The sequence below is a fragment of the Microtus ochrogaster genome, chromosome 8 (assembly GCF_000317375.1).
Source record: "Microtus ochrogaster isolate Prairie Vole_2 chromosome 8, MicOch1.0, whole genome shotgun sequence".
Taxonomy (NCBI): Eukaryota; Metazoa; Chordata; class Mammalia; order Rodentia; family Cricetidae; genus Microtus; species Microtus ochrogaster.
Window position 1 is genome coordinate 33,495,074 of NC_022015.1, and position 27,653 is coordinate 33,522,726.

Here is a 27,653-nt window from a genome sequence, read left to right on the forward strand (position 1 = left end):
CCTGCCTCTGCCTCCCGAGTGCTGGGATTAAAGGCGTGCGCCACCATCGCCCGGCCCTTCTTCATTTCTTTTGACTAATTTTAGTTTGAAGTCTATTTTGTTAGATATTAGGATAGCTATACCAGTTTGTTGTTTAGGTCCATTTGATTGGAAAATCTTTTCCCAATCCTTTACTCTGAGGTAATATGTCTTTTAAGTTGAGGTGTGTTTCTTGTGTGCAGCAGAAGGATGGATTCTGTTTTCATATCTAATTTATTAACCTGTGTCTTTTCATAAGTGAATTGAGCTCATTGATATTAAGGGATATTAATGGTTAGTGATTGCTAGTTCCTGTTGTTTTGTTTTTGTTAATGGTGGTGGTATTATGTATGTGTTTCTCTTCTTTGGGATTTGCTGATGTATTCTGGACACATGGTTTCATTTCCTTTGAATATATATATCCCACAATGGAATTGCTGGAACATATAATGATTCTATTTTGAAGAATTTATATACTGTAATCATACCCCTTCCAATGTGCCATTCACTCTACAGTAGGAATGGTTCCCTTCTATTGACACGCTTTTTGGTACTTACCACTTGCCTCTTTTAATTATAGCCATTCTTAGTTGGGTGAGGTGATGTCCCACTGTGGGTTTCCTTTGCATTTCTTTGATGATTACTTGTGTCAAATACTTTTGTTTCATTTACCTGCTGACCATTTATATCACTTCTTTTCATGTATCTATTTAAATCATTGCCTATTGTCTTAGTCAGGGTTACTATCACTGTGATAAAACACCATGACCAAAAGCAACTTGGGGAGGAAAGAGGTTATTTGCCGGATGCTTTTATATCACTATTTATCACTGAAAGGAGTCAGAACAAGAACTCAAACAAGGCAGGAACCTAGAGGCTAGAGCTGATGCAGAGGTCATGGAGGGGTCCTGCTCACTAGCTTGTTTCCCCTTGGCTTGCTCAGTCTGCTTTCCCATAGAATCTAGGACCACCAGCCCAGGGATGGCACCACCCACAATGGGTGGGGGTGGTGGGGGTGGTGCCATCCCTTCCCTACCCCTCCCCTATCAATCACTAATTTAATAAATGCCTTAAGTCAGGGTCTTGCGCTTGTTAGGCAAGGGTTCTGTTATTACCCTGCTTCCCTAGCCGTTTGGTAAGTAATTATACCCCAGTTATGGGGATACATTGTCACTCCAAGCATCTCTTTCTGCTTATAAGGCCTATATCTAACAAAGTTCTGTAACTAGACCTCTTACATCCATGCTTCGGGTATCTTTATAATTTTGAAATGTTTTCACATTTTATTATGCCTTTTTTGAATCTCAAGATAGGTCAAGTTTTTGGTAGCTAATTCCCTTAACAGTGAGACCTTGGGGTGGGGAGGAAGCTCAGTGGTAGAGCCTTTGCTTACCATGTATGACTGTGGGTTCAATACCCAGAGTCACAATAGATAAGTAAATAAATAATGCAGACCCTTTTTCAAATTTGCCTAAAGGCGCCATAGGGTCCTGACTAGCGGAGCCTTCTTTGGGATAAGTTTTGGGAGGTCTCAGTGTAACTATTCTGGTTCTTGAAAAGGACAAGGTACCTGAAGCATTTCATTAATTATCCTTTATCAATTAAAAAAAAATAAGGTGTCAGATATCAGGGTAAGAACCTGAAAGATCAGAGAAGCAGAGGAGCAGCCACCAGGGACTTCCTACCTCTTCCATTCCTTCCTCCAAAAAATCCTCTCTCAACCCTGTCTTATTACTCCCTATCTGTCCACAGTCCTCCAAACCTCTATGGTTAGTTTTAGTCAGCTAGTGGCTAGCTCCACCCTCTGACTCAAAGCAAGCTTTATTTTCAGAATGAAATCAAAATATCACACAACAGGTACAGCACAGCTGCGGTTTCCTAACAACCCATCCACACCCCCATCCTAAACCATCTGACCCTCCCTCCAAGCCGACATGGGGGGGGTGGGGGCAGCACGAGCATGGAAGTCAAAGGACAGCTTTGAGGAGTCTTTTCTCAACTTCCACCCTTAAATGGCACCCAGGGAATTGAACTAGCTTCCTTAATGCTTTAACCCCTGAGATATTTCGCCCGCCCTGCCCCATCCACCTAACCAATTTCCTGCCAGTCTTAGAGTTAGGCTCCACCGGTCCCGCCTCCCCAGCAACCAGCAACCCTCCTTTCCCCCAAGCCACTGTCCCTCCCATCCCTCCCCAAGGGACACTCTCCCCAGCTTCCACTCTTTTCCCATAAGTCACCACCCAAAAGCCCCGCTGCGTGGCCGCTGCGTGGCCGCCGGGGCTCCTCGGGTAGGAGGCGGCTTCCCCAAAAGTGTTCAAATAGGTGACCCCAGGAGTTGGGGCGGGGCCTCAGATCCAACAGGTCTGGGCTGACCCGAGGAGCACGTTGCGGCTGGCAGGGTGACTGCCTGTGGGTGTTGCACAGACCGGAGCTCCAGGGCAGGACATGAGCTCCAGGACCGCCCCGCGGCTGATGACGCTCCAGAGACACCTCGGCTGGCCGCAGGTAAGGAGTTGGCCTGCACCCTCAGAATTCCTGTCTCATGTGTAAGGGACATGGAGGGAGCCAAGTGTGGGAGGTTGGAGCTGAGGGGGGTGCTCCTAGAAAACCCACTGAACCAGAGGCGCAGGAGAACTGAGTTCTGGGAAGCTAAGACCACTGAGCAGCTGAAACTGAAGGGCTTATACAAAGGAGAGAGGGGTGGTACTCAGGTAGGGGCAATGGAGGGCGCAGGTCAGCTTTGTTTAGCGCTTGGCACCTCATCCTTCCGCTCGGCAATTCTGCCTGCTCCTGGCTGGGCAGAAGGGCTGTTTGCTCTCCTCAAGAGAGAATCGAAGACCCAGTTAGGCCTGCCCATGCAGGCCCCGCGGAGATCACGTGGACTCTCTCTACTCAGACTGGTGCCATGGCTACGGAGAACAGCCCACTAACCACTCACGTGCTAGACACTGCCTCAGGGCTCCCTGCCCAAGGCCTCTACCTCCGGTTGTCTCGTCTGGAGGCCCCTGGCCAGCAGTGGATGGAGCTGAGGACAAGGTAGGAGGCCATTTCTGGACTGGGATCGGTGAGTGCCTACTCCAGCATCTGTGTCCTTCCCGAGTTCCACTTGGGAACGCTCTTAGGCAGTGGAACTGAGGTGGCACAGTGTGACTGGGGGAACACTGAGTGGGATTGAGACTAATGTGGGCACTGGGGGCTGGAAGGCAGAACTGACTGCTGCCCTATTGACAGATGAGGCTCAGGAGTCAATAAACAGGGATATAAGTGACAATAACATTTCACCAGATATACATGCCTGGGACAGTGTCGTGGAATTGTCTGAGACAGCTCTGTAGAGCCCTTGCCTGCCAGATTCAGCCCAATGGGCCTGCTGGGAGGGGAGCCAACTAGAGAGGACTGGTAGAAAAGAAAGGCCTCCATCACCTTGCGCCAGACTGAATGCCGAGTGCTGTCTTTTTCTTTTCTAGTCTCAATAGCTGTGAACTAGTAGTGTGATCTACCTCTTTTACAGAAAGAGACTGAGATATAGGGTGGAGGAGGTCAAAGCTAAGACTCCACTCTGGCCCTGTATTGGGCCTTCGACCTCAATGAGCCAGGCTTGAGCCCTGGCCTTGGCCATGCCCCTGGAACATGCTCTGCGGGGAGGCTGGGATCTTCCTGTTTCAGTGCTAGCTAGCCTACGCTGGCAGAGCTGTGGCCTTGAGAGCAGAGCCTATTTAAGGGAGACAGGCTTACCCATCTCCTCCCTTCTGACCTGTGGGAACAAGGTGTGGCTCATCACCTCCTAATTCAGTCCTAAAAGCTGGAGAGGTTTATCTTTTGTTTCTCTGCTTTATGATTTCCTAAATAGGCGGTGTGGCCATGCCCTTAGAAATTGTCCGCCATCTGTGCTCCCTGCGTTCCATTGCAGGGATCATCTGAGGTCAGTCAGCTTGTGGAGCAGGAAAGCTAGGGGAGGGTGGTTTCTCAGCTCTTCTCTTTGTCTCTTCCCAGCTACACAAACCTGGATGGTCGCTGTCCTGGGCTCCTGACACCAGGCCAAATAAAACCAGGCACCTACAAGCTGTTCTTTGACACAGAGAGCTACTGGAAGGAAAGGGGTCAGGAGAGCTTTTACCCGTATGTAGAGGTGAGGGCCATGGATGGGTAGAACAGCTGGGCCCTGACTCACTTTGACCACAACCTCCTCCAGGCCAGGGACAGACCGGCCCCACCTCTCCCAGGGTGGTAGCAAGTGAGTGAACACACCCTCCTTTGAGCTCTCAGAAGGTGTCCAGGGACCTGAGGCACCATTGTGCTTCATTGATGACGCGGCAGAGGCCAGGCTACGAGTGTCTCATCCTTCTTTGTAGACAGGTTCTCATCTGAGCCCAGACTCCAGAGCACTGGGTGTGTTACCTTGCATCACTGACACAACTTAAGGGCGAATGGTTTATTTCGGCTCTTTCTTTCCACCCACAATTGCTCGGCTCCAAGCGCTCACTGTGGCATGGGAGCTGTCACCTCATGGTAGACAAGCAGCAGAGAGGAACACAAGGAAAGACACAGATCCCTAGGACACTGCCCAGAGCCCTTCCTCCAGCAGGCCCACCTCTAGGTTCAGTACCTACTAATGAGGCCATCACGTGATGAATCCAGTTAATCACGAGAGATTAACAAGTTGATTAGATCAGAGTCCTCGGGATCAAATCACATCCCTAAAGCCCACCAACCAGCAACCAAGACCATTCTAGATCCTCTTAGAAACACTTCAAACCGTAGCATCGAGCTTTTACCTAAGTGTCTCCCACTTGTAGGCAGCCACCAAAGCACCTCCTGCTCATCTGGAAGGCCCAGGAGCTGTTGCAGGAAGGACTCACCATCTTCAGTGTCTTCAAGTGCCTTCTCTCTTCTCCTAGGTTGTTTTCACTATTGCACAGGAGACCCAGAAGTTCCATGTGCCTCTGCTGCTGAGCCCATGGTCCTACACCACCTACCGGGGGAGTTAGAGTGACGCATTACCCAAGGGAAGCGTCCATCTGCCTGGCCCTTTCCCTGACTTAGCCACCTACAGTCACCGGCACGGGCTTTGTCCCCGTCAAGGGATGTGAACTTGCTGCTTGCTGAAAAGATCCTAGCTGCCCTGGAGTTTCCTAGTGGGCGGCTGTGACTCGGGTGTCAATAAAGTGAATTCCAACACCTGCAAAGCTGAACCTATCACTGGGACAGGGGCATTGAGTCAAGATCTGCTAGCACTGCCCCTGCTCCAAGTATCTTAGTTTCTCTTCCTGTTGCAGTGATAAAATACTTGGACACAAGCAATTTGAGAAAGGGTTTTCTTCTGGCTCAGTTCAAGTTACACTTCTCTGGGGCAGGGAAGTTACAGTGAAGGAAGACGGAGTGACACGGAGTTGGACACATTGCGGCTACAGTCAAAAAGCAGAGAGCAGTGTCAGGCAGTGGTGGCACCTGCCTTTAATCCCAGTGCTTGGGAGGCAAAGGGGCAAAGGGAGGTGGATCTCTGAGTTCAAGGTCAACCTGGTCTACAGAGTTGCAAGACAGCCAGGGCTACACAGAGAAACTCTGTCTTGAGAAAACAAAAGAGGAGGAGAAAGAAGAGGAAGAGGGAGAGGAGGAGGAGGAGGAGGAGAGTGCATTTCTAACGCTCAGCTGCTTTCTCCACTTTATACAGTTCAGTATCCCGTGCCCAGGGATGGTCCTTCCCATAATTAATATGGAGCACGGGGGCCCTTTGTTCCGTCCCGCCCAGCTAGCTTAACCCCCGAAATAACCACACAGAACTTGCATTAATTAAATTACTGCTTGGCCCATTAGCTCTAGCCTCTTATTGGCTAACTCTCACATCTTGATTTAACCCATTTCTAATAATCTGTATATCACCACAAGGTCGTGGCTAACCAGGGAAGATTCTAACCTACATCCATCTCAAGCCAGAGATTCATGGCATCTGCCACACTTCCCTTCTTCCCAGAATTCTGTTCTGTCTTCCCCGCCTACCTGAGTTCCACCCTATCAACTAGGCCAAGGCAGTTTCTTTAATAACCAAAGAAAGCAACACAAATACAGAAGGACCTCCTACACCAAATATGTGTCTTTCCGTATCAGTTAGCATAAGATAGCCCCCACAGGCATGCCCAGAGGCCTTTCTCTCGGGTCATTCTAAATTTGGTCAAGTTGGCAATACAAGCCATCACACCAGGTGATCAAGGTGGCCTCTGAGAAGAGGTCACTGAGGTCACAGGCAGAATGTAGAGATGGGCATGGTACAGATAGGGAAGCAGGCCAGCAGCAAGGCTCTATAAAGAGCCCTGCAGGGAGTTCTCCACAGACAAGACAATAGAGAGGAAATGCGGGAAAATCTTTATTGCTAATGAAACCAAAAAAAAAAAAAAAACAACTTGCTCTCTTTGGTATAGAAGAAATGTCATCTGGAGAGTGGAGCTGGGATTCACTGGAAAGGGGACAGTGTATTCATGAGTCCTGCCAGACCGTAGCCCAGCATCCATCTGACACAGCCATCGCCAGAGCTTGAATCCCACATGGGCCTCATGTGTGCAGTAGGAGTCCCTACTAAGGCCTGTGGGGACAGGGCAGCGTCAGGACGGGATGGGGATAGGGCAGAAGGAGTCCATCTAGGTCTGGGCACTGTGTCAGGCCTGCTGTGGTCCACAGAGATTCAGGTCCCACTCCTTGCAGGGGCGAGGAGAAAGCAAGCCCAGCAGCATGGTGTAATTGAAAAGTAAACATTTGTCAACAGTTTACCAGCCAGTGCTAGCACCTTTACAGATGCTCATGTAGCTCAGAGAAGGAAAGAAAGCAGAGAGGATGAACTTAGGGCAGAACTGAGACCTGCATGGCTTAGTAGTTCATCACCAGACACTTGACCAGGCTGCCCTCAAACTCCTAGAGACCCTCCTGCTTCTGCCTCCCAAGTGCTGAGATCAGAGGTGTGCGCCACCACCCCTAACATCAAACCACACCTTACTCCTTTCCCCTAGTGGGCACAGCCACTCCTCTTGGAGCCCGGTCAGACTCTGAGGAAATGCTCAAAAGGCTCCTTTTTCCTAGCTGTGGCTTGGGAGCCAACAGTTAAAGGGTATGTAAGGATGGACTCGGAGGCTCAGCCTGGTTCTTACCCTTCCTATGCCCAGACCCCCAAGAATCAACGAAACAACATGGATATCCCTAAGAACCATATACCCAGCAGATGGCCCTACTTTTTGCAGACAGGTACCAGCATCTGAGAGACAGGTACAATGAGAGAAACAGGGCCCAAACAGGTGTATTGACAGCTAAGAGGCTGTTTGGGCAGCATGGATTCTAGAAGCCAATAGAAGGCATTGCCTGTATCCAGAACTCTGAAAAATGGGGGCGATAGAATGTCTAGACAGGGTTCCAAATTTGTGACTCCACCCCATAGAATTAAAGTTTGGTTTAAGCCATCCTCGTGAGGTTGCTGCTCTTGGTCAGTCCTTTGGCAGACATTGAGCGGCCACCTCAGGGACAAGTGAGGACTGAGCCCAGCCTCTCTCTAGTGCACGGTATATATGTCCCAGGGTCCCAACTCGAATTAAAGCCCTCCAGCAAGGCACAGCTTCATTTCTGAATGTGCCACTCACAAAGCAGAGGAGCAAGCTCACCAAGCCAGAAATTCCTTAGGTGTTTTACTAATCAAAGAATATTGGGGTTTTTTCCCCATTGGCTGGGTCCATCTTCACTGTCCTCACGTTAGCTGGTTTGGTTTTGTTGTTGTTTGGTTGGTTTGGGTTTTTTTTTTTTAATTTTTTTTTTTAAATCAGTGCAAAGGAACTGAAAGAAAGGGTCAGCCCTTCAAGTTACAGGTCTATAGCAAACAGGGCCTTTGTATCAACAAAAAGTTTACTAGGTTTGGGGATAAGGGATTAACCAGGTGGAAAAAATTTTAAATATTTTTTGTCAAAATCTTTTAAGGTAGAGATTTAAAATTTTGCGTAAGTCTTACAAACTGGGAGATATTAAAAGATTGAAATTGCTTGTCATAAAGAGCTTTACAGTTTTTTAATAATATTTAATGTTTCTTTCAGGATGAGGAAGGGACACAACAGGGAACAGAACCACAGTGTACCACAACAGGCAACTCACAGGGATCTGCCTGCCTCTGCCTCCTGAGACCTGGGCTTAAAGTTGTGATCCACCATGCCCCATTCTTTTTATTTTTTTAACTTCAAAAAAAGTTTATTTTAATAAGCAATTACACATTTCAATTTGGAATAAATGTTTTGTTCATTTTTTAGGGTCCACTGGTTATGTTCCACCATATACAGGCCTCAGGTTAAATGGCATCTGTTTAATCACTGAGTTCATCTTAAAATAACCCTTCTGTCCTCCTCAGAAAAACCAAATGGCCCAAGCCCTCAGCGCCCTCGACTTCATGCAGTCTTCCATGTCTCCAAGCCTCATCCAGTCAGCTGAGGCCGGCGGCTCCCAAGCGTTGCTTCTGGTCACTGTGTTTTAGTACAGGGATAGAAAAGCTAACTATTCCTACTATGGAGGGACTCTTGAGCTCTAAAGTGGCACACTGTCTCCTTCGTTCTGACAGTCACTGTTATCACTGTGACACCCGCTAGTCAGAACCGCAGGCCCATGAATGTACCAGACCCCCGACTGCCACAGAAAGCAATGACTTGCCAAATCGGAGATGAACTGTTACGGTACTATGAGAGCCAGCAGCCAACAACTCCCAGTGCGGTTTTAGATGTGCTGGCTACCACAGAAGTTCTGTTAGGACTTGTGACATGAACTCTTCTACACCTACGCACCCCAAGTGGGGCGCCAACAACAGACCAAAGTACAATTCCACACGTGTTCCATTTGGCAAACCAGTGAGTTTACAGGGCCCGCATACAGGGCATGGGCGAGGGGTTACTCACAGGAGTGTGGGGGACTCAGACAGCTGTCTCACCAGCAAGGCACTGCCCAGCATGGATCCTGACTCCCCTACAGCTGAAGAGATGGAGTTCCCCATTAGGTTAACCTGACTCCCCATAGGTTAACCTTCCACTCTCTATATATTCTAGTGCCACAAGGCTGCATGTAATTAGGACAGAGTTGCACAAAGCTGGCGGGAGGAACAGGAAGGGTAGCTGAGCTCTCCTCACCCCTTCCTTCTAGGAGGCAACGCCAACAGGACCAGCCTCCAGGATCCTTCATGAATGGTCATAGCTGCTTCCCATGAAGGTGGTGATGACGGTTACGCTCGGAGGACAGCATGCTACAAGATGACCGCTTAGCTGGAGAATGGTTGTTCCTGTGAACAAAGCCAGTTTGATCCCAACTTTTTTTTTTTGTTTTGTTTTTGTTTTTCGAGACAGGGTTTCTCTGTGGCTTTGGAGCCTGTCCTGGAACTAGCTCTTGTAGACCAGGCTGGTCTCGAACTCACAGAGATCCGCCTGCCTCTGCCTCCCGAGTGCTGGGATTAAAGGCGTGCACCACCGTCGCTTGGCTTGATCCCAACTTATTAACAGCATAGAGTAACTTGCTTGGTTCATAGCCTCAGCATCTTAATGATGTTAAAATTTCCATAAGGCACTGGGCGGTGGTGGCGCACGCCTTTAATCCCAGTACTCAGGAGGCAGAGACAGGAGGATCTATGTGAGTTTGAGACCAGCTGGTTAACATAACAAGTTCCAGGACAGCCATGACTACAGAGAAAGAGACCCTGTCTCAAAACAAACAGTGGACTGACCCTTCCCCTATCAAGTACTAGTCAAGAAAATACCCCGCAGGCTTTTCCACAGGTCAGTCTGATAGAGAGAATTCAATTGAAATTCCATCTTCCCAGATTTGTCCAGGTTTGTGTCAAGTTGACAGAACCAACCAGCACCAATAGAAGACAGTACCAGAGGTGGGGGCATCAGCCAAGGAGTTACTGCGATGGTGATATTACAAATACAAGTGTCTGGACATGATGCGGGCCAGGAAGTGATCCCAAACAACTTCCGAGTCAGAGGGGCAGAGATGGAATGTGAAGGGGACTGCCACCGCACAGTGTCCACGACTAGAGACAGCCTTGACATGGTGCCGGAAGAGATAGAGGACAGTCCGCAGGAGAAGAGAGGACAGGGGGCAAGTGTTTAGGGTGTGAGGTGGAGGGTTAGGGCAATGCTGTCACCTACACTAAGACAAGAGGAGTAAACGGGGGCAGGCAGCTGGGAGACTCTCAAATGCTCGGCCCAAGCTAGCCTGCAGGGTCGTGTCCGCCAGCGTGTGCTGCCGAGGGTCTAACAACAAAGGGAGGCCAGGGGGCCGCTTGTTCCACTTGCAGCCCCAGCGTGGGGCGATGTAAAGTGACAGAAGCCGAGCTAGAGAGTCTGTAAAAGAGCCGGTTCTGTGTCAGGTCTGGGGGGTCCAGATGTCCAGGTCAAGCCCCCGGAAATGCTACTGCAGGAGTCAGGTCTCTTCTTCCATCACGTGGGTTCCGAGGATCAAACATCAGGTCCCTCACTAAGCCATCTATGTGGCCCTCGGAGCCACACTTTACAGACGACCCACGGTGAACTCTGCAGCAAGGCAGGAACCCGGCCAGCTCTCCCAGTGACTCCGCTGACAGATGCTGCACAATCACGCCCACATGTGTTTTTCCAAAAGTATTTTATTAGGTTAAAATATTCCTTAGTGAGCAGCAGTTGTTCAGGTGGAGAATTCAGAAAACCGACTTCTGACTCTTTGTCTTGTCCTTGATTGAAGCCTTAATTACTTACACACATTCCTTCCAGTAGGATCTGAAGTCTGAGAGGCTGTTAGCTTGCAAATCTTCTGTCAATCTGTTCCTACCTGATTACAGTAAAAGTATAGGATGGACAGTGCTCTCTTCTCAACTTATATCTTTACAAGAGTCCAAATCCACACACACACACACACACACACACACACACACACACATTGCCTCGGGCCAAAGGCTTTGTCAGTTTGGTTCGAAGACTCATTGCCAGTCATGAATTCATTGTCTTTTATCGTTCTGGACATATATTCAGCCACCAGCTTTGGGACACTCTATGCTTTTCTTTCCACGTGTGTCCTGTCACCAGCTGGAATGGACGAGTGACGGTTTCTTCACCTAAAGCAGTTATGCCAATCACCACACTGACTCCCCAGCCTCTGTGGGCTGCCTCAAGGGCTGCTCTCATGATCTTCATCTTGTGGGTATCTCCCAGCCTACACACCGTGTTTCATCTCATTGAGTACTTCCTGCATGGGTTTATACATTCAGAGACTCCAAATTCTTCACCCTTTGAAAATTTACCCTTTTGTTTCCTTCGGTTTTTCAAGACAGGGTTTCTCTGTGTAACAGTCCTGGCTGTTCTCAAACTCGCTTTGTAGACCAGGCTGGCCTCAAACTCACAGAGATCCGCCTGCCTCTGCCTTCCAAGTGCTGGGATTAAAGGCGTGCGCCACTACCGCCCAGCTAAGAATTTATGTTTATTGATGTCAACACCGAGATCCATGCTGCACCAGCCACTTTACAGTCTATGATCACTCAATTCAATGGCTCCCATCCCACCAAAGACTGCAACAGTAGACCCTTGGCAGTATTCATAGCAGCATAGCCGATTGAAATGCTATAACCAAGAAGACAGATCTTATCCAAAGGCCCTGACGGATCAATTTTAGGAACAGAGATGTCAGTCATAACTGCGTACTTGGAAAATGTGCTGGTTCCCATGAAATGAAAAATAGACTTTCCTGGCTGGGGAGATGACTCTGGGGTTAAGAGCACTGGCTGCTCTTCCGGAAGCCCTCAGTTCAATTCCCAGCAACCACATGGTGGCTCACAACCATCTGTAATGAGATCTGGTGCCCTCTTCTGGTGTGCAGGCATACATGCAGACAGAACACTGTACACATATAAATAAATTAAAAAAATAAATAAAAGCCGTGGAGACAGAATTTTTAAAAAAAAGAAAAATAGAGTTTCCTTTGCAGGTAAATCTGCTAGCACCATCTAACTCTTGTCTTCTGGCAAAGGTTTGTTTTAGGATTCAGACAAAATTTGCATTCTCCACACTGTAGGAAGTAAATTGGGATGACAGTATCACCTGCGTTCAGCTTATAACCCCTTCACCAACGCTTTCCACAATTCCAGCATCTTCGTGTACCAAGAAGCACCCCTCAGGATCAGCTCCACTCAGGGTACAGGCATCGCGCAGGGTATAGGCATCCGTGTGCAAACGACAGTGTCAACGATTGCAATCTGAACATCATGAGCCTTTGGAGCTGCTGCTTCTATCTCCCCTATGGAGAGAGGCTTTCCAACCTCGCAGGCAACTGAAGCCTTGCACCTGATCATCTGATTCGCCGTGTCCACGAGTTTGTGTGCTGAACATGCAGAACCTGGGTACGGGCGGGGTGTGCATGAGGGGAGGGGCTCGCTCCCACATCTGTAGACTTATACACATAAATAGGTTCCATCACTATAGATTAATTTCATACTAGCAGGAGGTTAGCAAACATTCCTTATGAATAGGAGTCTAAGAGAGGCAGGAACTACTGACATTGAGTCAGTACTTGAGGGGCATAAAGCCGTGTTCTGGGGCTTATGTCCGGCAGAGCATACACAAGGCTAAGTCTAAGCAAGGGAAGGACACCATGATGCCCTGCCCAGACATGGGATAATAGGGCTCTGATTGTGGGTAGAGGCAGAATTCTGTGTTGAAGGAGGGGCCTCCTGGGTCTGAGCAGTCTCTGCAACCAGCACCATACAGGAGAGACCATTAGGCCACCAGGTGGCAGCAGAGGATAGGAGAGAGGCAGGACAACGCCCAGCTGCAACTCTTCCCGGCCAACCTACCTCTGTTGGACTCTGCCTCCAACTTCAGACCTCCAGTGGCCCTGGGTCCCCCCCAACCCTAGAAAGCCCCCACCCCTCTGACCTCATGTGCCCAGGCTCCTCTCCTGCCTATAGGAGCAGGGTGGCCTCAGCCTACCCTTCTCCAGTGCAGACTAGAACGGAGGGGGGGGGGGTCCCCCAAAGAAAGATCTGGACCGGTCCAGAACCTGTCGCTGCATCCTGAAGGCCACCCATGGCCTTTGGTACTCCTCTCTGTTAACTAACTGGTACTTGGTTCGCCCTCTCTGGAATGTATTCCACTTACCCTGACTCGCTTGCCAACAGCCCCCTTATGATCCACTCAAGCCTGGCACTTCTTGGCACCTGGTGGAGCACAGTGACAGGCCTGGCCCAGTTGGCCTGACAGGTCCTGAGAGATATGGCCCGCCCCTGGGCAAGGTGCCACCTGCTAGAGCATAAAAGCCTGGTATCCCCCAAGCAGTTCTTGAGACTGTCGCCATGAAGGGGAGCGGCGCTCTGCTGGTGGTGGCTCTAACCCTGCTCTGCATCTGCGGTAAGTCTAGGCCTTCTTGACTTCTGGCACTTCCAAGGAGATGAGGGGCCCCAAGGGACCAAATCCTGGCATCAGGTGGACAAGGCCTTTCTGCATCACAGACCCCAACAGCAAAGAGCAGGGGAATCTGTTGATCTCAGTCCCAGCCCACCCCACCCTGACCTTACGCTAACCAACCACAAAGGACACCGTCACCCACCCTGGCTCAACCCAACTTGCCCAGGCCCTCCGAATCCAGCTAGCCCAGGGGAAGAAATTCCTGCATCAGGGCACAACTGTTCTTCCCTGATGAGGTCAGGAACTCATAGAGGAAACCACAGCAGCTCCCACACTAGTGGCAATGGGAAGGGCTCTGCAGATGGTGGTCCCGGGAGTGATAGGAAGATGTGGGACAGACAGCGAAGGAGAGTGAGTCCTTCCCTTAGCTCTATACCCTCCCCTCCGCTGCCACGCAGGGCTGACCACCGCAGAGGATGACAATGAGTTCTTCATGGAATTCCTGCAAACGCTGCTGGTGGGAACCACCGAAGAGCTCTATGAAGGGCCCCTGGGCAAGTACAATGTCAATGATATGGCCAAGGAAGCCCTGGGAGAGCTCAAGTCCTGCATCGACGGCCTACAGCCTGTGCATAAGGAACAACTGGTCAAGCTGCTGGTAACTGGGCCGGGACTCCCATCCCCAAATGCCCGCAGTTCTCCCGAGACCCACCCATGCCTGGTACCTGATTGCCAGTCTATGCCCATCTACCCCCTAGACCTACATCAGCAAACTGATGGGGACCTCACAGAGAAGCCTCCGGAGTCCCAGAGTCCTGCTTCCCCCAAGGACTATGTCCCACATAGGCGGTGCATCCGCGCACAGCTCCCCAGAGTGCTAGGAGGGGTAGACCACAGTGTGCAGAGCCTGCCTCGGGGACTGGTGGCTCCGGTTGTTGGTTACCTGCTCTCCTGGTCCCCACACACCTCTCCTTCAGGTGCAAGTGCTAGACGACCAAGAGGACACATAAGCAAGCCTGAGACATGGTTTGGCTTCCATGGACGACAGGACCAGCCCCACAAGCAGCCGTGGACGAGCCAAGACCACTGCTTCCTCATGAATCAATTTACCCTCGAACTGTTAAATCAATAAAGCCCCCTGCAGCTCGGGCACTGGCTTCTCTCTCTCTCCCTGCAACACAGGAACACACAAATGTCCAATCAAGGACACCCTGAGGGATACACCAAAGATACAGACTCCTGTGTGGGGTCACTTCCTCAGGGAAGCATGTGAAACACGGGAAGAATAGGCCTACAGTTGGGAGGCAGAGGAGCCTAACCCAGGAAGGCAGGACTGGGTCAGGCTGAGGGCTCTCTGGGGCTGGTGATTCTTCACAGGGACTATGCTAAACAAATCAGGCAACAGCACAGCCAGCTGCACAGAGGCCCTGGCAGCTCTGGAAACAATCTCTCTCCCTAAAATTCGTCCCAGGAAAGAGAACCCGAGCTGAGCCAGAACTCTAAGAGGAACCTAATGAGGTCAAGAAGGGAAGCCCCGAGGGCTCGCAAGAGCACCCGAGGGTCCTGAAAGGTGGGCTTTGCCAGCAGGACAGCTGGAAGGGCAGCAGGGTCTGAGGAAGTATAGGAGAGAGCGGCCTCTCTAGGGAAGCCCACCATAGTCTCCAGCACAACCCCGCACTCCCAGACCCCCAACAGCCAGAGCCTACCTGTCTCCCAGTTTCCCCAAACCAGCAGATTCTTGTGGGCCAACACTAAGGGACAACCTTTAAAGAGTTAAAGAACCTGGAGAATAAGGGGGTTCCTGAAGAGGTGGGGGTGTCTCTTGAAGGGGGAGTTATCTAGAGAGTGGGGGACTATTTGGAGAGACAGGAGTCCCTAAAGAGGTGGGAGTTCCTGATAGGTATGTAGTCCCTGGAGATATAAGTACCCCCAAGAGGGGAGGTCCCTAGAGAGGGCGGTGGTTCCCTACAGACAGGGTCTCTGGAAAGGGTAAGCTCTGATGCGATGCCTCAGGCACTGGCCATTGTCTCCATCACACACACAGTGATCTAGAACTCCTTTGTGGGACAGAGCCGCATTCTAGAGCTCAGGGACAGAGACCCCTCCCCAGTTCTCAGAAGTGGGGGAGAGAGGGAAGCTTTCTCTCCATGCTCCTTTTTAGGGAACTGCCTGGCACAGACGCCAGGGGGCTAGGCCACCGGTGAGGCGGCTGGTCCCCAAGTTGCTCTAAGCCCATTCCTGCACAGAGGAGGTGAGGCCTCCCGATTGCTCCCCTCTTGCCCATGACACAGCTCAGCCAAGAAGCTCTCGACCCTTGCCAGTCATCTCTTTGCAAAGTTGAGCCCAGGGTTCTCTCCCTGGTTTTGCTCCCCCAAAGCAAGGCCAGAGTGGGCAGCCCCTCTGGGCCTATCCTGAAGGCATGACCCCCATCCATATCTTGGAGCTGGGTTAAGGATTAGCTTACCACACCAATGGGGAGCTCCGTCTGCTTGGAGCTGCTTAAAGACCCTCATGTCTCCATGAGGCAAGGACTGGGCTTGCAAGATGCAGCATCAGCAGAACCAGAAATGGGGACATAAGGGCCAGGAATGAGGTGGGACAGGGCATCCCAGCACCTGGTCACCCTCTTGTCCATGGACAGAGCCAACCATGGCAGAGGAGGTATGGGTGGGCAGTTGGAGGCCCCATCGCCCCCGGGGGCCCATCATGGCCCTCTACAGCAGTCCTGGACCCAAGTACCTGATTCCACCCACCACGGGTAAGATTGCCTAAGGGCTTGGGGCTTGGTGGGGACAGGGGAAGAAGCCGGAAATGGTGTGGCCTGGGATGGGTCTGGGCTCAATCCTTGACTCCCCGGGGGAGAGAAGGATGTGTCTCCAGCAGCCCTGAGCCCCTGTGCCCACAGGCTTTGTGAAGCACACACCTACCAAACTCCGAGCACCAGCCTACAGCTTCCGTGGGGCCCCCATGCTCTTGGCGGAGAATTGCTCCCCAGGGCCCCGCTACAGTGTGAACCCCAAGATACTGAGGACTGGCAAGGACCTTGGCCCCGCCTACTCCATCCTGGGGCGCTACCGTACCAAGACCATGCTGACCCCTGGCCCGGGTGAGTGACCCCTGTCTCCTGCTCCGGGCCCTAATATGGTGAAGTCCAGATAGCCTCATTCCTTCTGCTCCTGGGGACACCATCCTACTCTACTCGGAATCCAGGGACACAGCCCACACCAGTGCTTGAAAACAGCACCAACGCCAGTATTTCTGCTGCGGACTTCCCTGACCAAATCTGTTCAACCACAATGCTGGGACCCAGGGGCCCTGTGTCTTAACTGTTGGGACATCCTTCATGGGCACCCAAGTGTTGGGGGTGGGGTGGAGAGCCCCCAAATGCTTGTTGTTCCTGCACACCCTCCCTCCTCTCCAGGTGATTACTTTCCAGAAAAATCTACCAAGCATGTGTTTGACTCAGCACCCAGCCATTCCATTTCTGCCCGGACCAAGACCTTCCGAGTAGACAGCACCCCAGGTCTGCCACATCCCAGCCAACGGAGAGGATGGGAGCTGGGGTTCCAGCATGGGGTGGAGGAAGGGGAACCCCACATAGGACTTCCAAAGGTAGAGAGTATCCCAGATAGGAGGTAACGGGTCTGTCACAGCCTGAGGCTCCCCCATCACCCACAGGCCCTGCTGCATACATGTTGCCTGTGGTGATGGGGCCGCACACGGTGGGCAAGGTCTCCCAGCCCTCCTTCTCCATCAAGGGCCGCAGCAAGCTGGGCAGCTTCAGCGACGACCTGCACAAGGCAAGGGTCACACCAACTGAGTATCAAGCTTGGCCCCAGTGACCTGTCTGATCCTCTCCCCCGAGACTCAAGAATCCCCAGACAACTACTGCCCTATCGGAGCTCTTGCATCCCCTCCACCTCTGGGGGCCTGTTACATGCTCGGGCTACATTCAGTGGTGGGAAGAGGCCAGGAGACCATCTTAGGTGATGGGATGATACTGAGAACAAGCTAAGGTGTCTGTGGTGTACTGCCTGGAGGGTAAATACTGATTTTAGACAGAGGACGTGGAAGCAAGGAAGAAGGGGGAGGAGGCCTTGAGCTCCTTAGGGGAGGAAATGTCTACCTGTTTTAAGAGCCGGTGCAAAGGCCCTGGAGCAGACACACAACACTCAGTAGCACTACAGGAGTTGACTTTACTAGTCCCTGACCTCTGCCCTCAAGACCAAGAGGATCCTGTCCCGACAGGAAAAAGGGCCTTGCACATACCCTCAGAGCAGCGGATACAAGATTGGCACACTGGGAATGCCACTGGCACAGTGAGGCTGAGACTGATGGGAACACCCCACCCCATGGCGGTGTTCCCATGGCTGGCAGACAGCCTAAGAGTGCCTTTGGTGAATCAAGGTCCCACACCTAACCCTATCCTCCGGAGCCACATGCCCCGGGAAAGCCAAGTCTGTCTGAGTCCTCTCTTCTTCCAGACTCCAGGTCCTGCAGCATACCATCAGACTGATGTCCAAGTGACCAAGTTCAAGGCTCCACAGTACACCATGGCTGCCCGGGTGGAGCCGCCAGGGGATAAGACCCTGAAGCCAGGACCAGGAGCCCACAGCCCTGAGAAGGTCCAGGAACCGCAGGGGTCAGATAGGGGTCGGAAAATGAGCCAGAGTGTGTAGGAAGGGCCTGCACCCTGCAAAGATGAGTGGGGACCATGAACCCTTAGGATTTTGTGCACTTCCAGCAGTGGCCCTGATGGTCACCTTTCAGCTATAGGAAACCTGGGTTCTAATCTTATCCCCAGATGCCAGTCCACTGTCCCCAGTGACAGTTAAGGTTACTGAGCATGGCATGGCCTTCACACTGGCAACCTTGGCCCCAAGTTCAGGAGGGAATGAGCCCCTCACTCAGCCCCAAGCCGAGAATGCTCCTCACAGTCATCCCCTTCTCCTCTTAGGTGTACTTGAACAAGCCTTGTGCCCCCGTTGTCACCTTTGGCATCAAGCATTCTGACTACATGACCCCTCTGGTTGTTGATGTGGAATAGCGCCCCCTTTCCTTCCCATCAGCCCTTGACCATGATCCTCCTTCAGAAATGTGCTGGACTGACAATGGATTGGGCACTTCACCAACGGACCCACTGCCAGCCTGGCCCTGCACCACAGGGCACGCTAGTTTGGACGGTTTTGACAAGTTATTTTTCTCTACACTATCTCGTTTGTTAATCTTGTTTCCTGTCATGTCCAAATTATTTAATAAACCACAGATTGCATTCGTAAGGGTTTATCTTGGAGAAAAGGCAACGCTTGTCCAGGGGGCCCTGTCTTGGCTTCCTAGCCTGGACTTCTGGAGGTCCTACAGAAAAAGGGCTTGGGGCTCAGAGTTCCACCCGACATCTCAACTGCCTTTTGCAGGTTCTCCTCTCTACACTCAGGCTCTCTCTGAGAGCCAGGGATCCAGATCATGTCAGCAGTGGCCTTCAGGTTTTCAAAGTGACACACTTCCAGCCCACCTCCCAGGAAGGCCTGGGCATGGCAGAACACATGGTCATTTTCACTGTGCTGCCTCAAATTCTGACCACAGGAACAATGTAAGAAGACATGATCTCTTTACTGCTATTACGTACAAATCTTAGGGGAGCTTATTTCTCACCCGTGGCCAGTAGGAGGATGTGTGCAAGAGCTGGCATCTCAGCTGGGCCTGAGGACAATGACTACAGAGGCTCTCCTGGGTCCAAGGCCCAGCTTCCAAAAGCAGGGATGCAGTATCACCTCAACTTTGGGGCAGGTCCATGCAAAACAAATGGCCTTATCCAACACATCACTGGGGACCCTACCTGCACAAGCCTGTGTGTCCCAGCCAACTTGCCCTTACTCCCTTAGGTGGTAATGCTATCACCACCTTACTCTCAAACTGGCAGAGAGGGGCCACACAGAAGGAAGTTGGTGGGTCTGTGGCTGTCCTGCCCAAGCGAGAGAAGGCATCCCTGGAAGACTGGAGAGTAGCCAGGAGTGCCCAGGCCAGCCACAGACGAGGGTTGGCTCAAATAATTCAAATCCCTGGGAAGTGAGCACAAGGAAGACACTGACTCCAAGATTTTACTAGCGAGGGGCCTTCAACTGTAGGAAGAACCTCGTAACTCATGCTCACGGTCCCTCACACTGGGCACCAAAGGCTTCTGATGACTTGCTGGTGTTGAGGACCCACCCACACCTTAGGGGAAGCGCCAGGGGTACAGGCCTGAGTTGGAGAATATGGTTCCAGGCCTTCAGGAAGTTGGTGTTGGTATCCCCCTTCCCGTGATTAATGTCAGAAGGAACAACAGCTAAAGGTCACGAGGGCTACAAGCCTGATGCCCAGTGGAGCTGGAGAGCTACAAATGGCCACGGTGACTGGTGGAGCAGGATGGAGACCTGGGGAGAAAACTAGCCACGCTGGGTGGGGTACGTCTCTCACAGAAGATGGCAAGATGCTGCACCAGAGGAGACTAACCCCAAATGCGGAGACTCAGACTCAGTTTGCACCAGCAGGATGAGCAGGTGCTGGCTGTCCCAAGTGTCACAGGAAGCTAGGTGTGAATGCGCATGCCTGTAATGCCATCGTTCAGGAGGCTGAGGCCAGGGGATCATGGGTTGGAGACCAGCCTAGGCTACACAGTTTAAGAGCAGCCTGGGATGCAGAGCAAGCCACTCTCCCACAACAACTAAACAACGAAGGGCCCTGGGGTTTAACACTTTCCCAGCATTCTGAGTAGAAGGCAGCAGTCCATGGCTCCAGGGAGACAAAACGGAAGCATGAACATGCCTGCTCTGAGTCCAGATGGAAGGATGCAGGCAGCTGTTAACATGCTTGCTGACAAGCGAAGGGCAGAGCACAGCCCTGGCCCGCGGGATGCTGGGAGACAAGGACGGGGTGCCTGCCATGGGAGGCCTAAGAATGAGGCACAAGCTGGAAGTGTGTAGGGCAAACAGCAAAGCTGCAGAGCAGCAGCGTGGAGCAGGCTGTACCTGACGCGGGGAGGGGGAGCCAAAACAAAGGGTGGGCCAGGCTAGGCCCTTCTCCAGGTTTAGGGCTCAGGCAGACCCGATGGGAGGGTCACACAAGCCTAACGTTAATGTGTGCAGAGAGAGGCTGCTCGGTAAAGGAAGAAGGGGCGGTGCCTAGTGCATCCTCAGCACACCAACAGCAAGGCATTGCTACAGGCAAGAAGCCAAGCTGCGACAGAACATGGACAGAGGTAGTGGTACGGCCACATGGGTGGGCAGTGAGTGGGCCAGGGAGAGAGAGACAGAGAGATGAAGACACAGACGTGAGTCAGGTCAGAGAAGGGCACAGAACTTCATGGTTCATTTCTTAAAGGCATTTTATGTGAAGACAGAAAGTGCTGGGCTCTCATAAACCATTGGCCCTGCCAGCTCCACAGGTCAGGCTGTATGCAAATGGGACTGACCAAGGAGGAAGGGAGGACTGGGAGAGCAGGGAGGTGCAAGTCTGTGAGTTATGCAACAAGGAGGTGGCTCAAGCTTCCCCCTACACCAAGGGAGACAGGCTGAACAGGGTAGGGCACAGGTTCGGTACAAGGTCAGAGGTTCCTGCTACAAATTCTCCCATAGGTGGCCTTCAGCTTCATAAGGATCCTGGCAGAAAGGCCATTCAGCACTGCCGGACTTAGAAAGTCCACACTATGCTATTTCTCAGTCTGTTTGCCTGGGGATGGTGACATCTTTGGCACTGAGAAGATTCTCAATCCCAAGGACACATATCTCTGCTGCTGGACACATGGTCTCGTGGCCCAGAAGGTCCACGGCCGATAACAAGGGCCGCAGTTCACTTCCTCTAGCCACACCTTTGCCTCTTCCCTGGGGTCTGCCTTCAGCTGACGGCTCATGGGGATGGCTTTGACTCTTGGCCTGCACAGGTCTGTTCCGGATCAGCAGCCTCAGCCTGGAGTTTCTGCCATATTCATCCTGACGAACATTCATCTGAAGAGGGCTCACGGACATATCCCCTTTCGATGTCAGCTCCAGACGCTTCAAGAACACAGACACGGTCTTAACCAGGCATAGACAGAAGACCCTTAGATACTGGCTTCTGAGGCTGTTGATCACAGTGGGCACATTCAGGACTCATAGATGCTTTGTTCAGACCTGGCTCATTCTTAGACAGCGTGGCTTTGGCTCTAACAGTGACTCCAGCACCAGGGAGAAGGGTTGGGTTTTGCCTTTTTTCTTCCTCCTTCATACACAGGACAAGCCAGCATGAGCTCATTATGGCAGAGGCAGCTGCAGTCATCCCGTCTTAGGAAGATGAATGACCCATGATGATACTTTCAAGGGAATCTATTTCGTAGTCAGGTTTTCAGGACACCAGGACACCAGGGTAGGAGAGCCTGGCTGCCCTTGGCTTCCATTGGTTCACGTCCTTGTCCTCGACAAGAGGTAGGAGAGGATGAAGAAGGCCACGATTAAGACCACGGCCATACCGCAGAGAAGCTTCCGGTTGTCTCGCCCAGACCTTGCCATTGTGGAAAAGCGCTTCACACTCCCCGTGAGCAGGCCAGTCACACTCGTGAAATCTGAGTCCTGCAGGAGGGACCCAACAGGATCACACAGAGGTGGGACCCTTGACTACCCAACCACACCGGCATCGAAGGGAAGAGCAGACAGCATGGGGGCACAGCTGACTGCCACTGTATGAACTGCAGGTGCTTACCATGCTGTCTAGGTATCGGTTCTGGTCTTCGGTGTCCCTGTCGATGTCCAAGGCCAACTGGTTGGGATATAGAGAGGGCACAGTCAGATCCTTCAGACCAGTTAGACTTGACTCACAACCCTGCTAGGAACCTATCACCAGAAAAGGCTACGAAGGTCAAGGTATTACCTGAGGCATCACTCACGTCAGCGTATCCACAGACAACACATGGCTGCCTTCCTACCCTCTTAGCCCCACTCACCAAGATACCATACAGAAGGGAAAGGACCATCACTGACCGATTTGAGCCTGGTAACCTTGGAAGCCAGGCTGTCGGCCATCCGCTTGTTCTCTCGGTCTAGAATCTCCTCCACAGCACCAGAACTCTGAGCTGCAAAAAGAGAGACTCAAGGGTAGTATTCACTCACGAGTGTGGCTCCTGACTCCTTATTGCAGTGGAGTATGGCCTCGTGAGACCTCTAAAGAGATTCAACCCATGTCTGCTAACTTAGCAGGTTCCACCCTGAGTTCCAACAGGTGGACCATCTATCTGTCAGACATGTAGCATGGGTCATGAAAGCACATGTCCTGTGTGCATGTCCAAGCAAGGACAGGCAGAGGACCCAGAAGGCTCGATCTACACTACCCTGCTGTAAACTGTTTCTGAACATGAATGAGCATTGCCTTAGCTGAATCACTATCTGTGGGTGTGGGACTGGTCGCAAAGGAAAAGAGTAAACTCTGGTACGGGACAGAACACCGAAACAGGTCACAGGAAGGCTGTGTGGAGATGACCCGCGGATCAGGTTCAGGAAAAGTGTAAGAAAGGTCTCTCACTGGAGAAGCTACGGAGCTCATTTCTGCAACCCATATGGGACCTTTCCAGAGCGCTGTGCCTGTGGAAACCTGACTCCGATTGACGGGAGCTAGACATGAAGAATGCCGATCACGGTGTGTGAGAATCACATCCCAACTGCTACTGGCACCGGTCTGAAGCATAAAAATCAGCCTCAATGTAACCTACCTATGGGAAAGGCTAGCAGCACCAGCAAACACATGCGACCAGACTTTAATAGAAAGGACTTCTGTGTCCTGTCAATCACTGCATAGTCATTACTGTGGCCCAGGCATCACACCTGGCATACAGAACACAGGCACCGAGAGGTGAAGGGAGGCACTCAGTCCCCTCATCAGTAAAACCCTATTTGGACCCTCCGTTCCCAGCCCCTAGTACCAATCACACACAAAACCGATGTCATGCCCAGGCTTGGGTCCCAAAGCAGCGCCAGCCGCAGTCTAGACCTGTTTTTCCCGGAATACGTAAGCGCCACCCCATGCAGATCCCTCCACCGAGAGTTGAGCGATGCCTCCGGCTCCGGACCTCGCCTCCTATCCCTACTACCCTCGGATGCGCTCACCGCGAGTCCAATCAGCCATCGTGCCCTCCGGGGTCCCACTCCGGGACTCGGTAACACAGCGACGGACGTGGCACCAACACTTGAAGGGGCTTCCGGTTCCGCCTCGGGTTTAATAACTTCCGGGAGAAGGGACTGGCGCGGAAGACACAGAAATAAAGTGGAATGTAAATAAGGGAAGGGCAGGCTACCAGCCTGCGGATTGGCCAGCAGGATTAGTCCCGAGATGGGGGTGTTACTCGGAGCCTGAACTCGGGCACAGACCTGGAGCTGAGGCTCCGAACTGGCTCAGTAAAATTGTTCTGGGATGCCGCGAAGCCTGGGTGTGAGATTCAGGATGGGGAGGGCAGCCAGGACCGAAGGAGATGGGCGAAGGGGACGCCAGGGCCTGACACCGAGTAGGTGTGGGGCAAGCGCCGTCAGCTCAGCGGGTGACAGGTCATCCACTGGAACTTGGTTGTGTGTGTGTGTCACCGTGGGGTACACTTTCACCGACTCTGCCTTCAACTACGCGGCGTGCGGACCCAGCTCCCCACTCACTACCCTGCGCGCGCGCGGTCGCTTCTCCGCCCTGACGAGCCGCGGCAGCCCCTCCGCGGCTCCTCCCACGGGAGTGGCTTTCTCCAGGGCTTTTTCACTTCTCGCTGATCATTCCTCGCACACGCTGCAGCCTTTTTTTTGCCTTGGAAGACCACATGATTTTGATGGTTTAGTCCTTTGTGTCTTTTGAGGCTGGTCTCACTATGTATCCCTGTCCGGCCCAGAACTCACAGATCTGCCAGCTTCTGTCTCTCACGGCGTGCGCCACCTCGCCGAGCTAGCCACCCTCTTCGGACCGCCCGAGTCCTTGTGCTTGTCCTTCCCTGTTCCCCAAAGAGCATGCATGAGCTTCGCGGGTAGGGACCGCGAGAATCGCCATGCGACCCCAGCCCACTAATCTGGGGACAGTGCTCCCTTAGCTCTCTCCCCGTTCGGCGATGAGCGTGTAAGAAGGGCAGTCCACGCGCGGGCCGAGCCCCCCCCCCCCCCCACCTCGCTCCACGCCTGCCAGAAACTCCGGCCGGAGGGGAGGGAACAAGCCGCCTGCTCGGCCACCGCGGCCAGGTGGGCTCCACCTTCAGCCCTGGATCCGCCCCATGCCCGCACACACCCTTTCGGCTCGGCTGTGCTCCCGGCATCCCTCACGCGTGGACGCTGGACTTCCGGACCTGGGCGGAGCCCCTGGGTTTGGCCGATTGCGTCTTCCCGGCCCAAGCTTTCCAGCACCCGGTGCCAGGGGCCATGGAGCCCCGGGCAGTTGCGGATGCCTTGGAGACGGGAGAGGAAGATGCAATGACAGAAGCTCTGCAGTCGTTCAACCGGGAGGTGAGAGGCACCCGGCAGCCGCCGAGGAAATTTCATGGAGAGAGGAAGCAGCGGTGTGCGCGCAACGGGGCTGGGGTGTGCGCGCGAGCATGGCAGGGAGCACCGCAGTGGGTCGCGGGCTGGGCCTCGGGTGTTTCAGTGGTGGGGCAGGTGTATGGGAGGCGAGGATGGGCCTTGCCTTACGTCCAGAGTGATGGCTGCTGCCTCAAAAGTCGCAGCAGACCGGCTGCTCTGAGCGCAGGTCCTACCTGCTGCGTGTGGACCTAAGAACTGGATCTCCCTACAGCACTCCCAGAGCTTCACCTTCGATGATGCCCAACAGGAGGACAGGAAGGTAGGTGTTGGCCTAAGGGACTCCGAGGGCGGGCATGAGCTACCCCAAGAAGAGGGCCTGATGGAACCACTTCTGTCCCTCCCCACAGAGACTCGCAAAGCTGCTGGTCTCCGTCCTGGAGCAGGGCTTGTCGCCATCACACCGTGTCACCTGGCTGCAGACTATTCGAATCCTGTCCCGAGACCGCAGCTGCCTGGACTCATTTGCCAGCCGCCAGAGCCTACACGCTCTAGCCTGCTATGCTGACATCACCATCTCAGAGGAGCCCATCCCACAGCCCCCAGACATGGATGTCCTCCTCGAGGCTCTCAAATGCCTGTGCAATCTCGTGCTCAGCAGTCCGACAGCACAGATGCTGGCCGCAGAGGCTCGCCTGGTGGTGAGGCTAGCCGAGCGCGTGGGACTCTACCGCAAAAGGAGCTATCCCCACGAAGTCCAGTTCTTCGACTTGAGGCTCCTCTTCCTGCTAACAGCCCTTCGCACTGATGTGCGCCAGCAACTGTTTCAGGAGCTGGATGGTGTGCGCCTGCTGACGGATGCGCTGGAACTGACCCTGGGGGTGGCCCCCACAGAAAAGCCCCCGGTGGCACTTCCGGCCCAGGAGACAGAGCGGGCCATGGAGATCCTCAAAGTGCTCTTTAACATCACCTTTGATTCTGTCAAGAGGGAGGTGGATGAGGTAAGCTGTAGCCTAAAGTCATGGTGGGACTCTGCTCAGCTGGGACATTTTGTGCTTTTGCTTCCTTCGTGCCTCAAGTTCCAGGGTGTCAGGTATGGCAAGGACAATAGGATCGTCTAGGCAGGGAATTCAAGGAAGGTTTCTGAGCAGTGTTGTGCACCGACTGGGGACGTGTTCTCCACAAGGCTTCAGGTAGCCAGAGTCACCAAGTGTGCTGTAGACAGAGCCTAGTGATCAGCTCTAGGTGACCCTGGAGCACAGGAACAGGGACCCCTTCTTACAAGAACCTTTTTTTGCCTTTGGTTAGGAAGATGCTGCTCTTTACCGGTACCTGGGGACCCTTCTGCGGCACTGTGTGATGGTCACTACTGCTGGAGACCGCACGGAGGAGTTCCATGGGTGAGGGACTGGCCTTACTGTGTCGCGGTGGGGGGATGCTTAGGCATGGGTTCAGCAGTCCTCAACCCTAGCTGTGAATCAGAAGCACCAGGTCACCCCGTAGAATATGACTTTGTCAGGGGATTGGGACACCAGTGTGTTTCCAGAGAGCCCCAGGAACTGAGCTAAGTACCTCAGCTGACCTTGGTTTCCAGAGATTGCCTGGTATCTCAGTTCAGACAGTTTGGCTGAGTGTCTACCGTCTCCCCACCAAACTTGCGTGGGGTACCACCTACCCTCGCCTCTAGTCCTCGGTACTGTCCTTCAGTCCCTATATCCTGTGTGCCCCAGGAGAGGAGCCAGGGGTTACATCTGTGCTGAAGAGTTACTCTGTCCCCAGCCACACGGTGAACCTCCTGGGGAACTTGCCCCTCAAATGTCTGGATGTCCTTCTCGTCCTGGAGCTACATGAGGGCTCCTTAGAGTTCATGGGAGTCAACATGGACGTGATCAGTGCCCTTCTTGCCTTCCTTGAGAAGCGTCTGCACCAGGTAGGTGGAGGACCTGCTGTGTGGACACCCACAGGCTTTGGCCCCAGTTGTGGCTACTGTTTCTGCATCACTGCTACTGGCAAGTGGAGGTCGGCTTGATGGTCTAATTCTGACCATTCCTCTGTGCGCTGTGGCCCCACCAGATGGGAGCCGCTCAGTCAGACCCTCTTAGAAGCTTGTGGATACATCATGTGTGTGAACCTCATTGCTGGTTACCAAAGAAAAATGAGTTTCTCAGGGTCTACCAAGGTGAATGTTGTCTTTAAGGTCTATGTGGTTCTCAGGAGCCTTTGGTTCCTGCTTGTGACCCCCAAGCTCCAAATGCTCCCATACATGGGCAGCCATAGATGACAGCATCAGTTGTCCTTCTGGATGTTTTTGCTTTTGTTTTTATTTTGGTTTTTCAAGACAGGTACAGGTTTCTTTGTGTAGTAGCCCTGGCTGTCCTGGAACTCGCTCTGTAGGTTAGGCTGACCTCTAACTTAGAGATCAGCCTGTCTCTGCCTCCCAAATGCTGGGATTAGAGTGACACCCCATCCCACCCCTTGCCCCCAGCTGTCCCTCTCTCTGTATCCTAAGAAGACATAACCAAAGGTTTCCTGACTCCTACCACTACCCTTTGGGATATTTAGAGAGCTAGCAATCTAGCCTGTCCTTGTGGCGCTCACACAGAGGAAAGCCATAGAGAGGTTCATTAGATCTCTGAGGAGCCAGAGAGCACTTAGTACCTATGAGCTGGTGAGGCCAAAGGAGCTGGTGCTGAACATGCTAGCTGTGACTGCCTGCCCCATTGCTGTGACTGCCTGCCCCATTGCTGGAACTGCCTGCCCCATTGCTGTGACTGCC

The 27,653-nt window shown here is 52.7% G+C and overlaps 5 protein-coding genes and 1 pseudogene across 7 annotated transcripts in view; 4 read left to right on the forward strand and 2 right to left on the reverse strand.

Moving 5' to 3' along the window:
* The first annotated feature begins 2,312 nt into the window (after positions 1-2,312).
* Positions 2,313-5,395, forward strand: LOC101988816 (5-hydroxyisourate hydrolase). 2 transcript variants are annotated; one of them, XM_005351478.3, is made up of 4 exons: positions 2,313-2,523; positions 2,915-3,054; positions 4,012-4,147; positions 4,917-5,393. In XM_005351478.3, the coding sequence occupies exons 1-4, from the start codon at positions 2,464-2,466 to the stop codon at positions 5,004-5,006; spliced, it is 426 nt and encodes a 141-aa protein (XP_005351535.1). In that variant the 5' UTR covers positions 2,313-2,463; the 3' UTR covers positions 5,007-5,393. The 2 variants fall into 2 exon arrangements, with proteins under 2 accessions (XP_005351535.1, XP_026637324.1); XM_026781523.1 differs by having other exon boundaries at positions 2,482-2,523; positions 2,880-3,054; positions 4,917-5,395.
* A 6,138-nt stretch (positions 5,396-11,533) lies between these two features.
* Positions 11,534-13,078, reverse strand: LOC101994567 (annotated as a pseudogene).
* A 258-nt stretch (positions 13,079-13,336) lies between these two features.
* Positions 13,337-14,532, forward strand: Scgb1c1 (secretoglobin family 1C member 1). Its single transcript, XM_005351479.2, has 3 exons — positions 13,337-13,397; positions 13,853-14,052; positions 14,372-14,532. The coding sequence occupies exons 1-3, from the start codon at positions 13,343-13,345 to the stop codon at positions 14,402-14,404; spliced, it is 288 nt and encodes a 95-aa protein (XP_005351536.1). The 5' UTR covers positions 13,337-13,342; the 3' UTR covers positions 14,405-14,532.
* Positions 14,533-16,043: 1,511 nt separating this feature from the next.
* Odf3 (outer dense fiber of sperm tails 3) lies at positions 16,044-18,441 on the forward strand. Of its 2 annotated transcripts, XM_026781041.1 has the most exons (6): positions 16,044-16,152; positions 16,300-16,500; positions 16,816-16,917; positions 17,073-17,194; positions 17,879-18,019; positions 18,352-18,441. In XM_026781041.1, the coding sequence occupies exons 1-6, from the start codon at positions 16,044-16,046 to the stop codon at positions 18,439-18,441; spliced, it is 765 nt and encodes a 254-aa protein (XP_026636842.1). The 2 variants fall into 2 exon arrangements, with proteins under 2 accessions (XP_026636842.1, XP_013203302.1); XM_013347848.1 differs by lacking the exon at positions 17,879-18,019.
* A 2,306-nt stretch (positions 18,442-20,747) lies between these two features.
* On the reverse strand, positions 20,748-24,687 carry Bet1l (Bet1 golgi vesicular membrane trafficking protein like). The gene is made up of 7 exons (XM_005351481.3): positions 24,651-24,687; positions 24,272-24,363; positions 23,765-24,182; positions 23,504-23,635; positions 22,385-22,476; positions 22,107-22,163; positions 20,748-21,976 (listed from the first exon to the last, which is right to left on the reverse strand). The coding sequence occupies exons 4-7, from the start codon at positions 23,520-23,522 to the stop codon at positions 21,809-21,811; spliced, it is 336 nt and encodes a 111-aa protein (XP_005351538.1). The 5' UTR covers positions 23,523-23,635; positions 23,765-24,182; positions 24,272-24,363; positions 24,651-24,687; the 3' UTR covers positions 20,748-21,808.
* A 21-nt stretch (positions 24,688-24,708) lies between these two features.
* Positions 24,709-27,653, forward strand: part of Ric8a (RIC8 guanine nucleotide exchange factor A) — a 7,494-nt gene continuing 4,549 nt past the window's right edge. The window contains exons 1-5 of the mRNA XM_005351483.2: positions 24,709-24,865; positions 25,152-25,199; positions 25,288-25,878; positions 26,186-26,277; positions 26,657-26,807. Of these exons, the coding sequence (XP_005351540.1) occupies positions 24,782-24,865; positions 25,152-25,199; positions 25,288-25,878; positions 26,186-26,277; positions 26,657-26,807 (966 nt within the window). The 5' untranslated portion in view covers positions 24,709-24,781. The remainder of the gene's footprint in view (positions 24,866-25,151; positions 25,200-25,287; positions 25,879-26,185; positions 26,278-26,656; positions 26,808-27,653) is intronic.

What these genes read in the sequence shown, in the direction of transcription:
- LOC101988816 (XM_005351478.3), top strand. Translation starts at nt 2,464, where the DNA reads ATGAGCTCCAGGACCGCCCCGCGGCTGATGACGCTCCAGAGACACCTC. An exon ending in GACACCTCGGCTGGCCGCAG is followed by an intron (nt 2,524 to 2,914) that starts GTAAGGAGTTGG and finishes CTCTCTACTCAG; the next exon opens with ACTGGTGCCATGGCTACGGA. An exon ending in GCTTTTACCCGTATGTAGAG is followed by an intron (nt 4,148 to 4,916) that starts GTGAGGGCCATG and finishes CTCTTCTCCTAG; the next exon opens with GTTGTTTTCACTATTGCACA.
- Scgb1c1 (XM_005351479.2), top strand. Translation starts at nt 13,343, where the DNA reads ATGAAGGGGAGCGGCGCTCTGCTGGTGGTGGCTCTAACCCTGCTCTGC. An exon ending in AACCCTGCTCTGCATCTGCG is followed by an intron (nt 13,398 to 13,852) that starts GTAAGTCTAGGC and finishes GCTGCCACGCAG; the next exon opens with GGCTGACCACCGCAGAGGAT. An exon ending in AACAACTGGTCAAGCTGCTG is followed by an intron (nt 14,053 to 14,371) that starts GTAACTGGGCCG and finishes CCTCTCCTTCAG; the next exon opens with GTGCAAGTGCTAGACGACCA.
- Odf3 (XM_026781041.1), top strand. Translation starts at nt 16,044, where the DNA reads ATGGCAGAGGAGGTATGGGTGGGCAGTTGGAGGCCCCATCGCCCCCGG. An exon ending in CCTGATTCCACCCACCACGG is followed by an intron (nt 16,153 to 16,299) that starts GTAAGATTGCCT and finishes CTGTGCCCACAG; the next exon opens with GCTTTGTGAAGCACACACCT. An exon ending in CCGAGTAGACAGCACCCCAG is followed by an intron (nt 16,918 to 17,072) that starts GTCTGCCACATC and finishes CATCACCCACAG; the next exon opens with GCCCTGCTGCATACATGTTG.
- Bet1l (XM_005351481.3), bottom strand. An exon ending in AGGTTACCAGGCTCAAATCG is followed by an intron (nt 22,164 to 22,384) that starts GTCAGTGATGGT and finishes TATCCCAACCAG; the next exon opens with TTGGCCTTGGACATCGACAG. An exon ending in ACCGATACCTAGACAGCATG is followed by an intron (nt 21,977 to 22,106) that starts GTAAGCACCTGC and finishes TCCCTCCTGCAG; the next exon opens with GACTCAGATTTCACGAGTGT.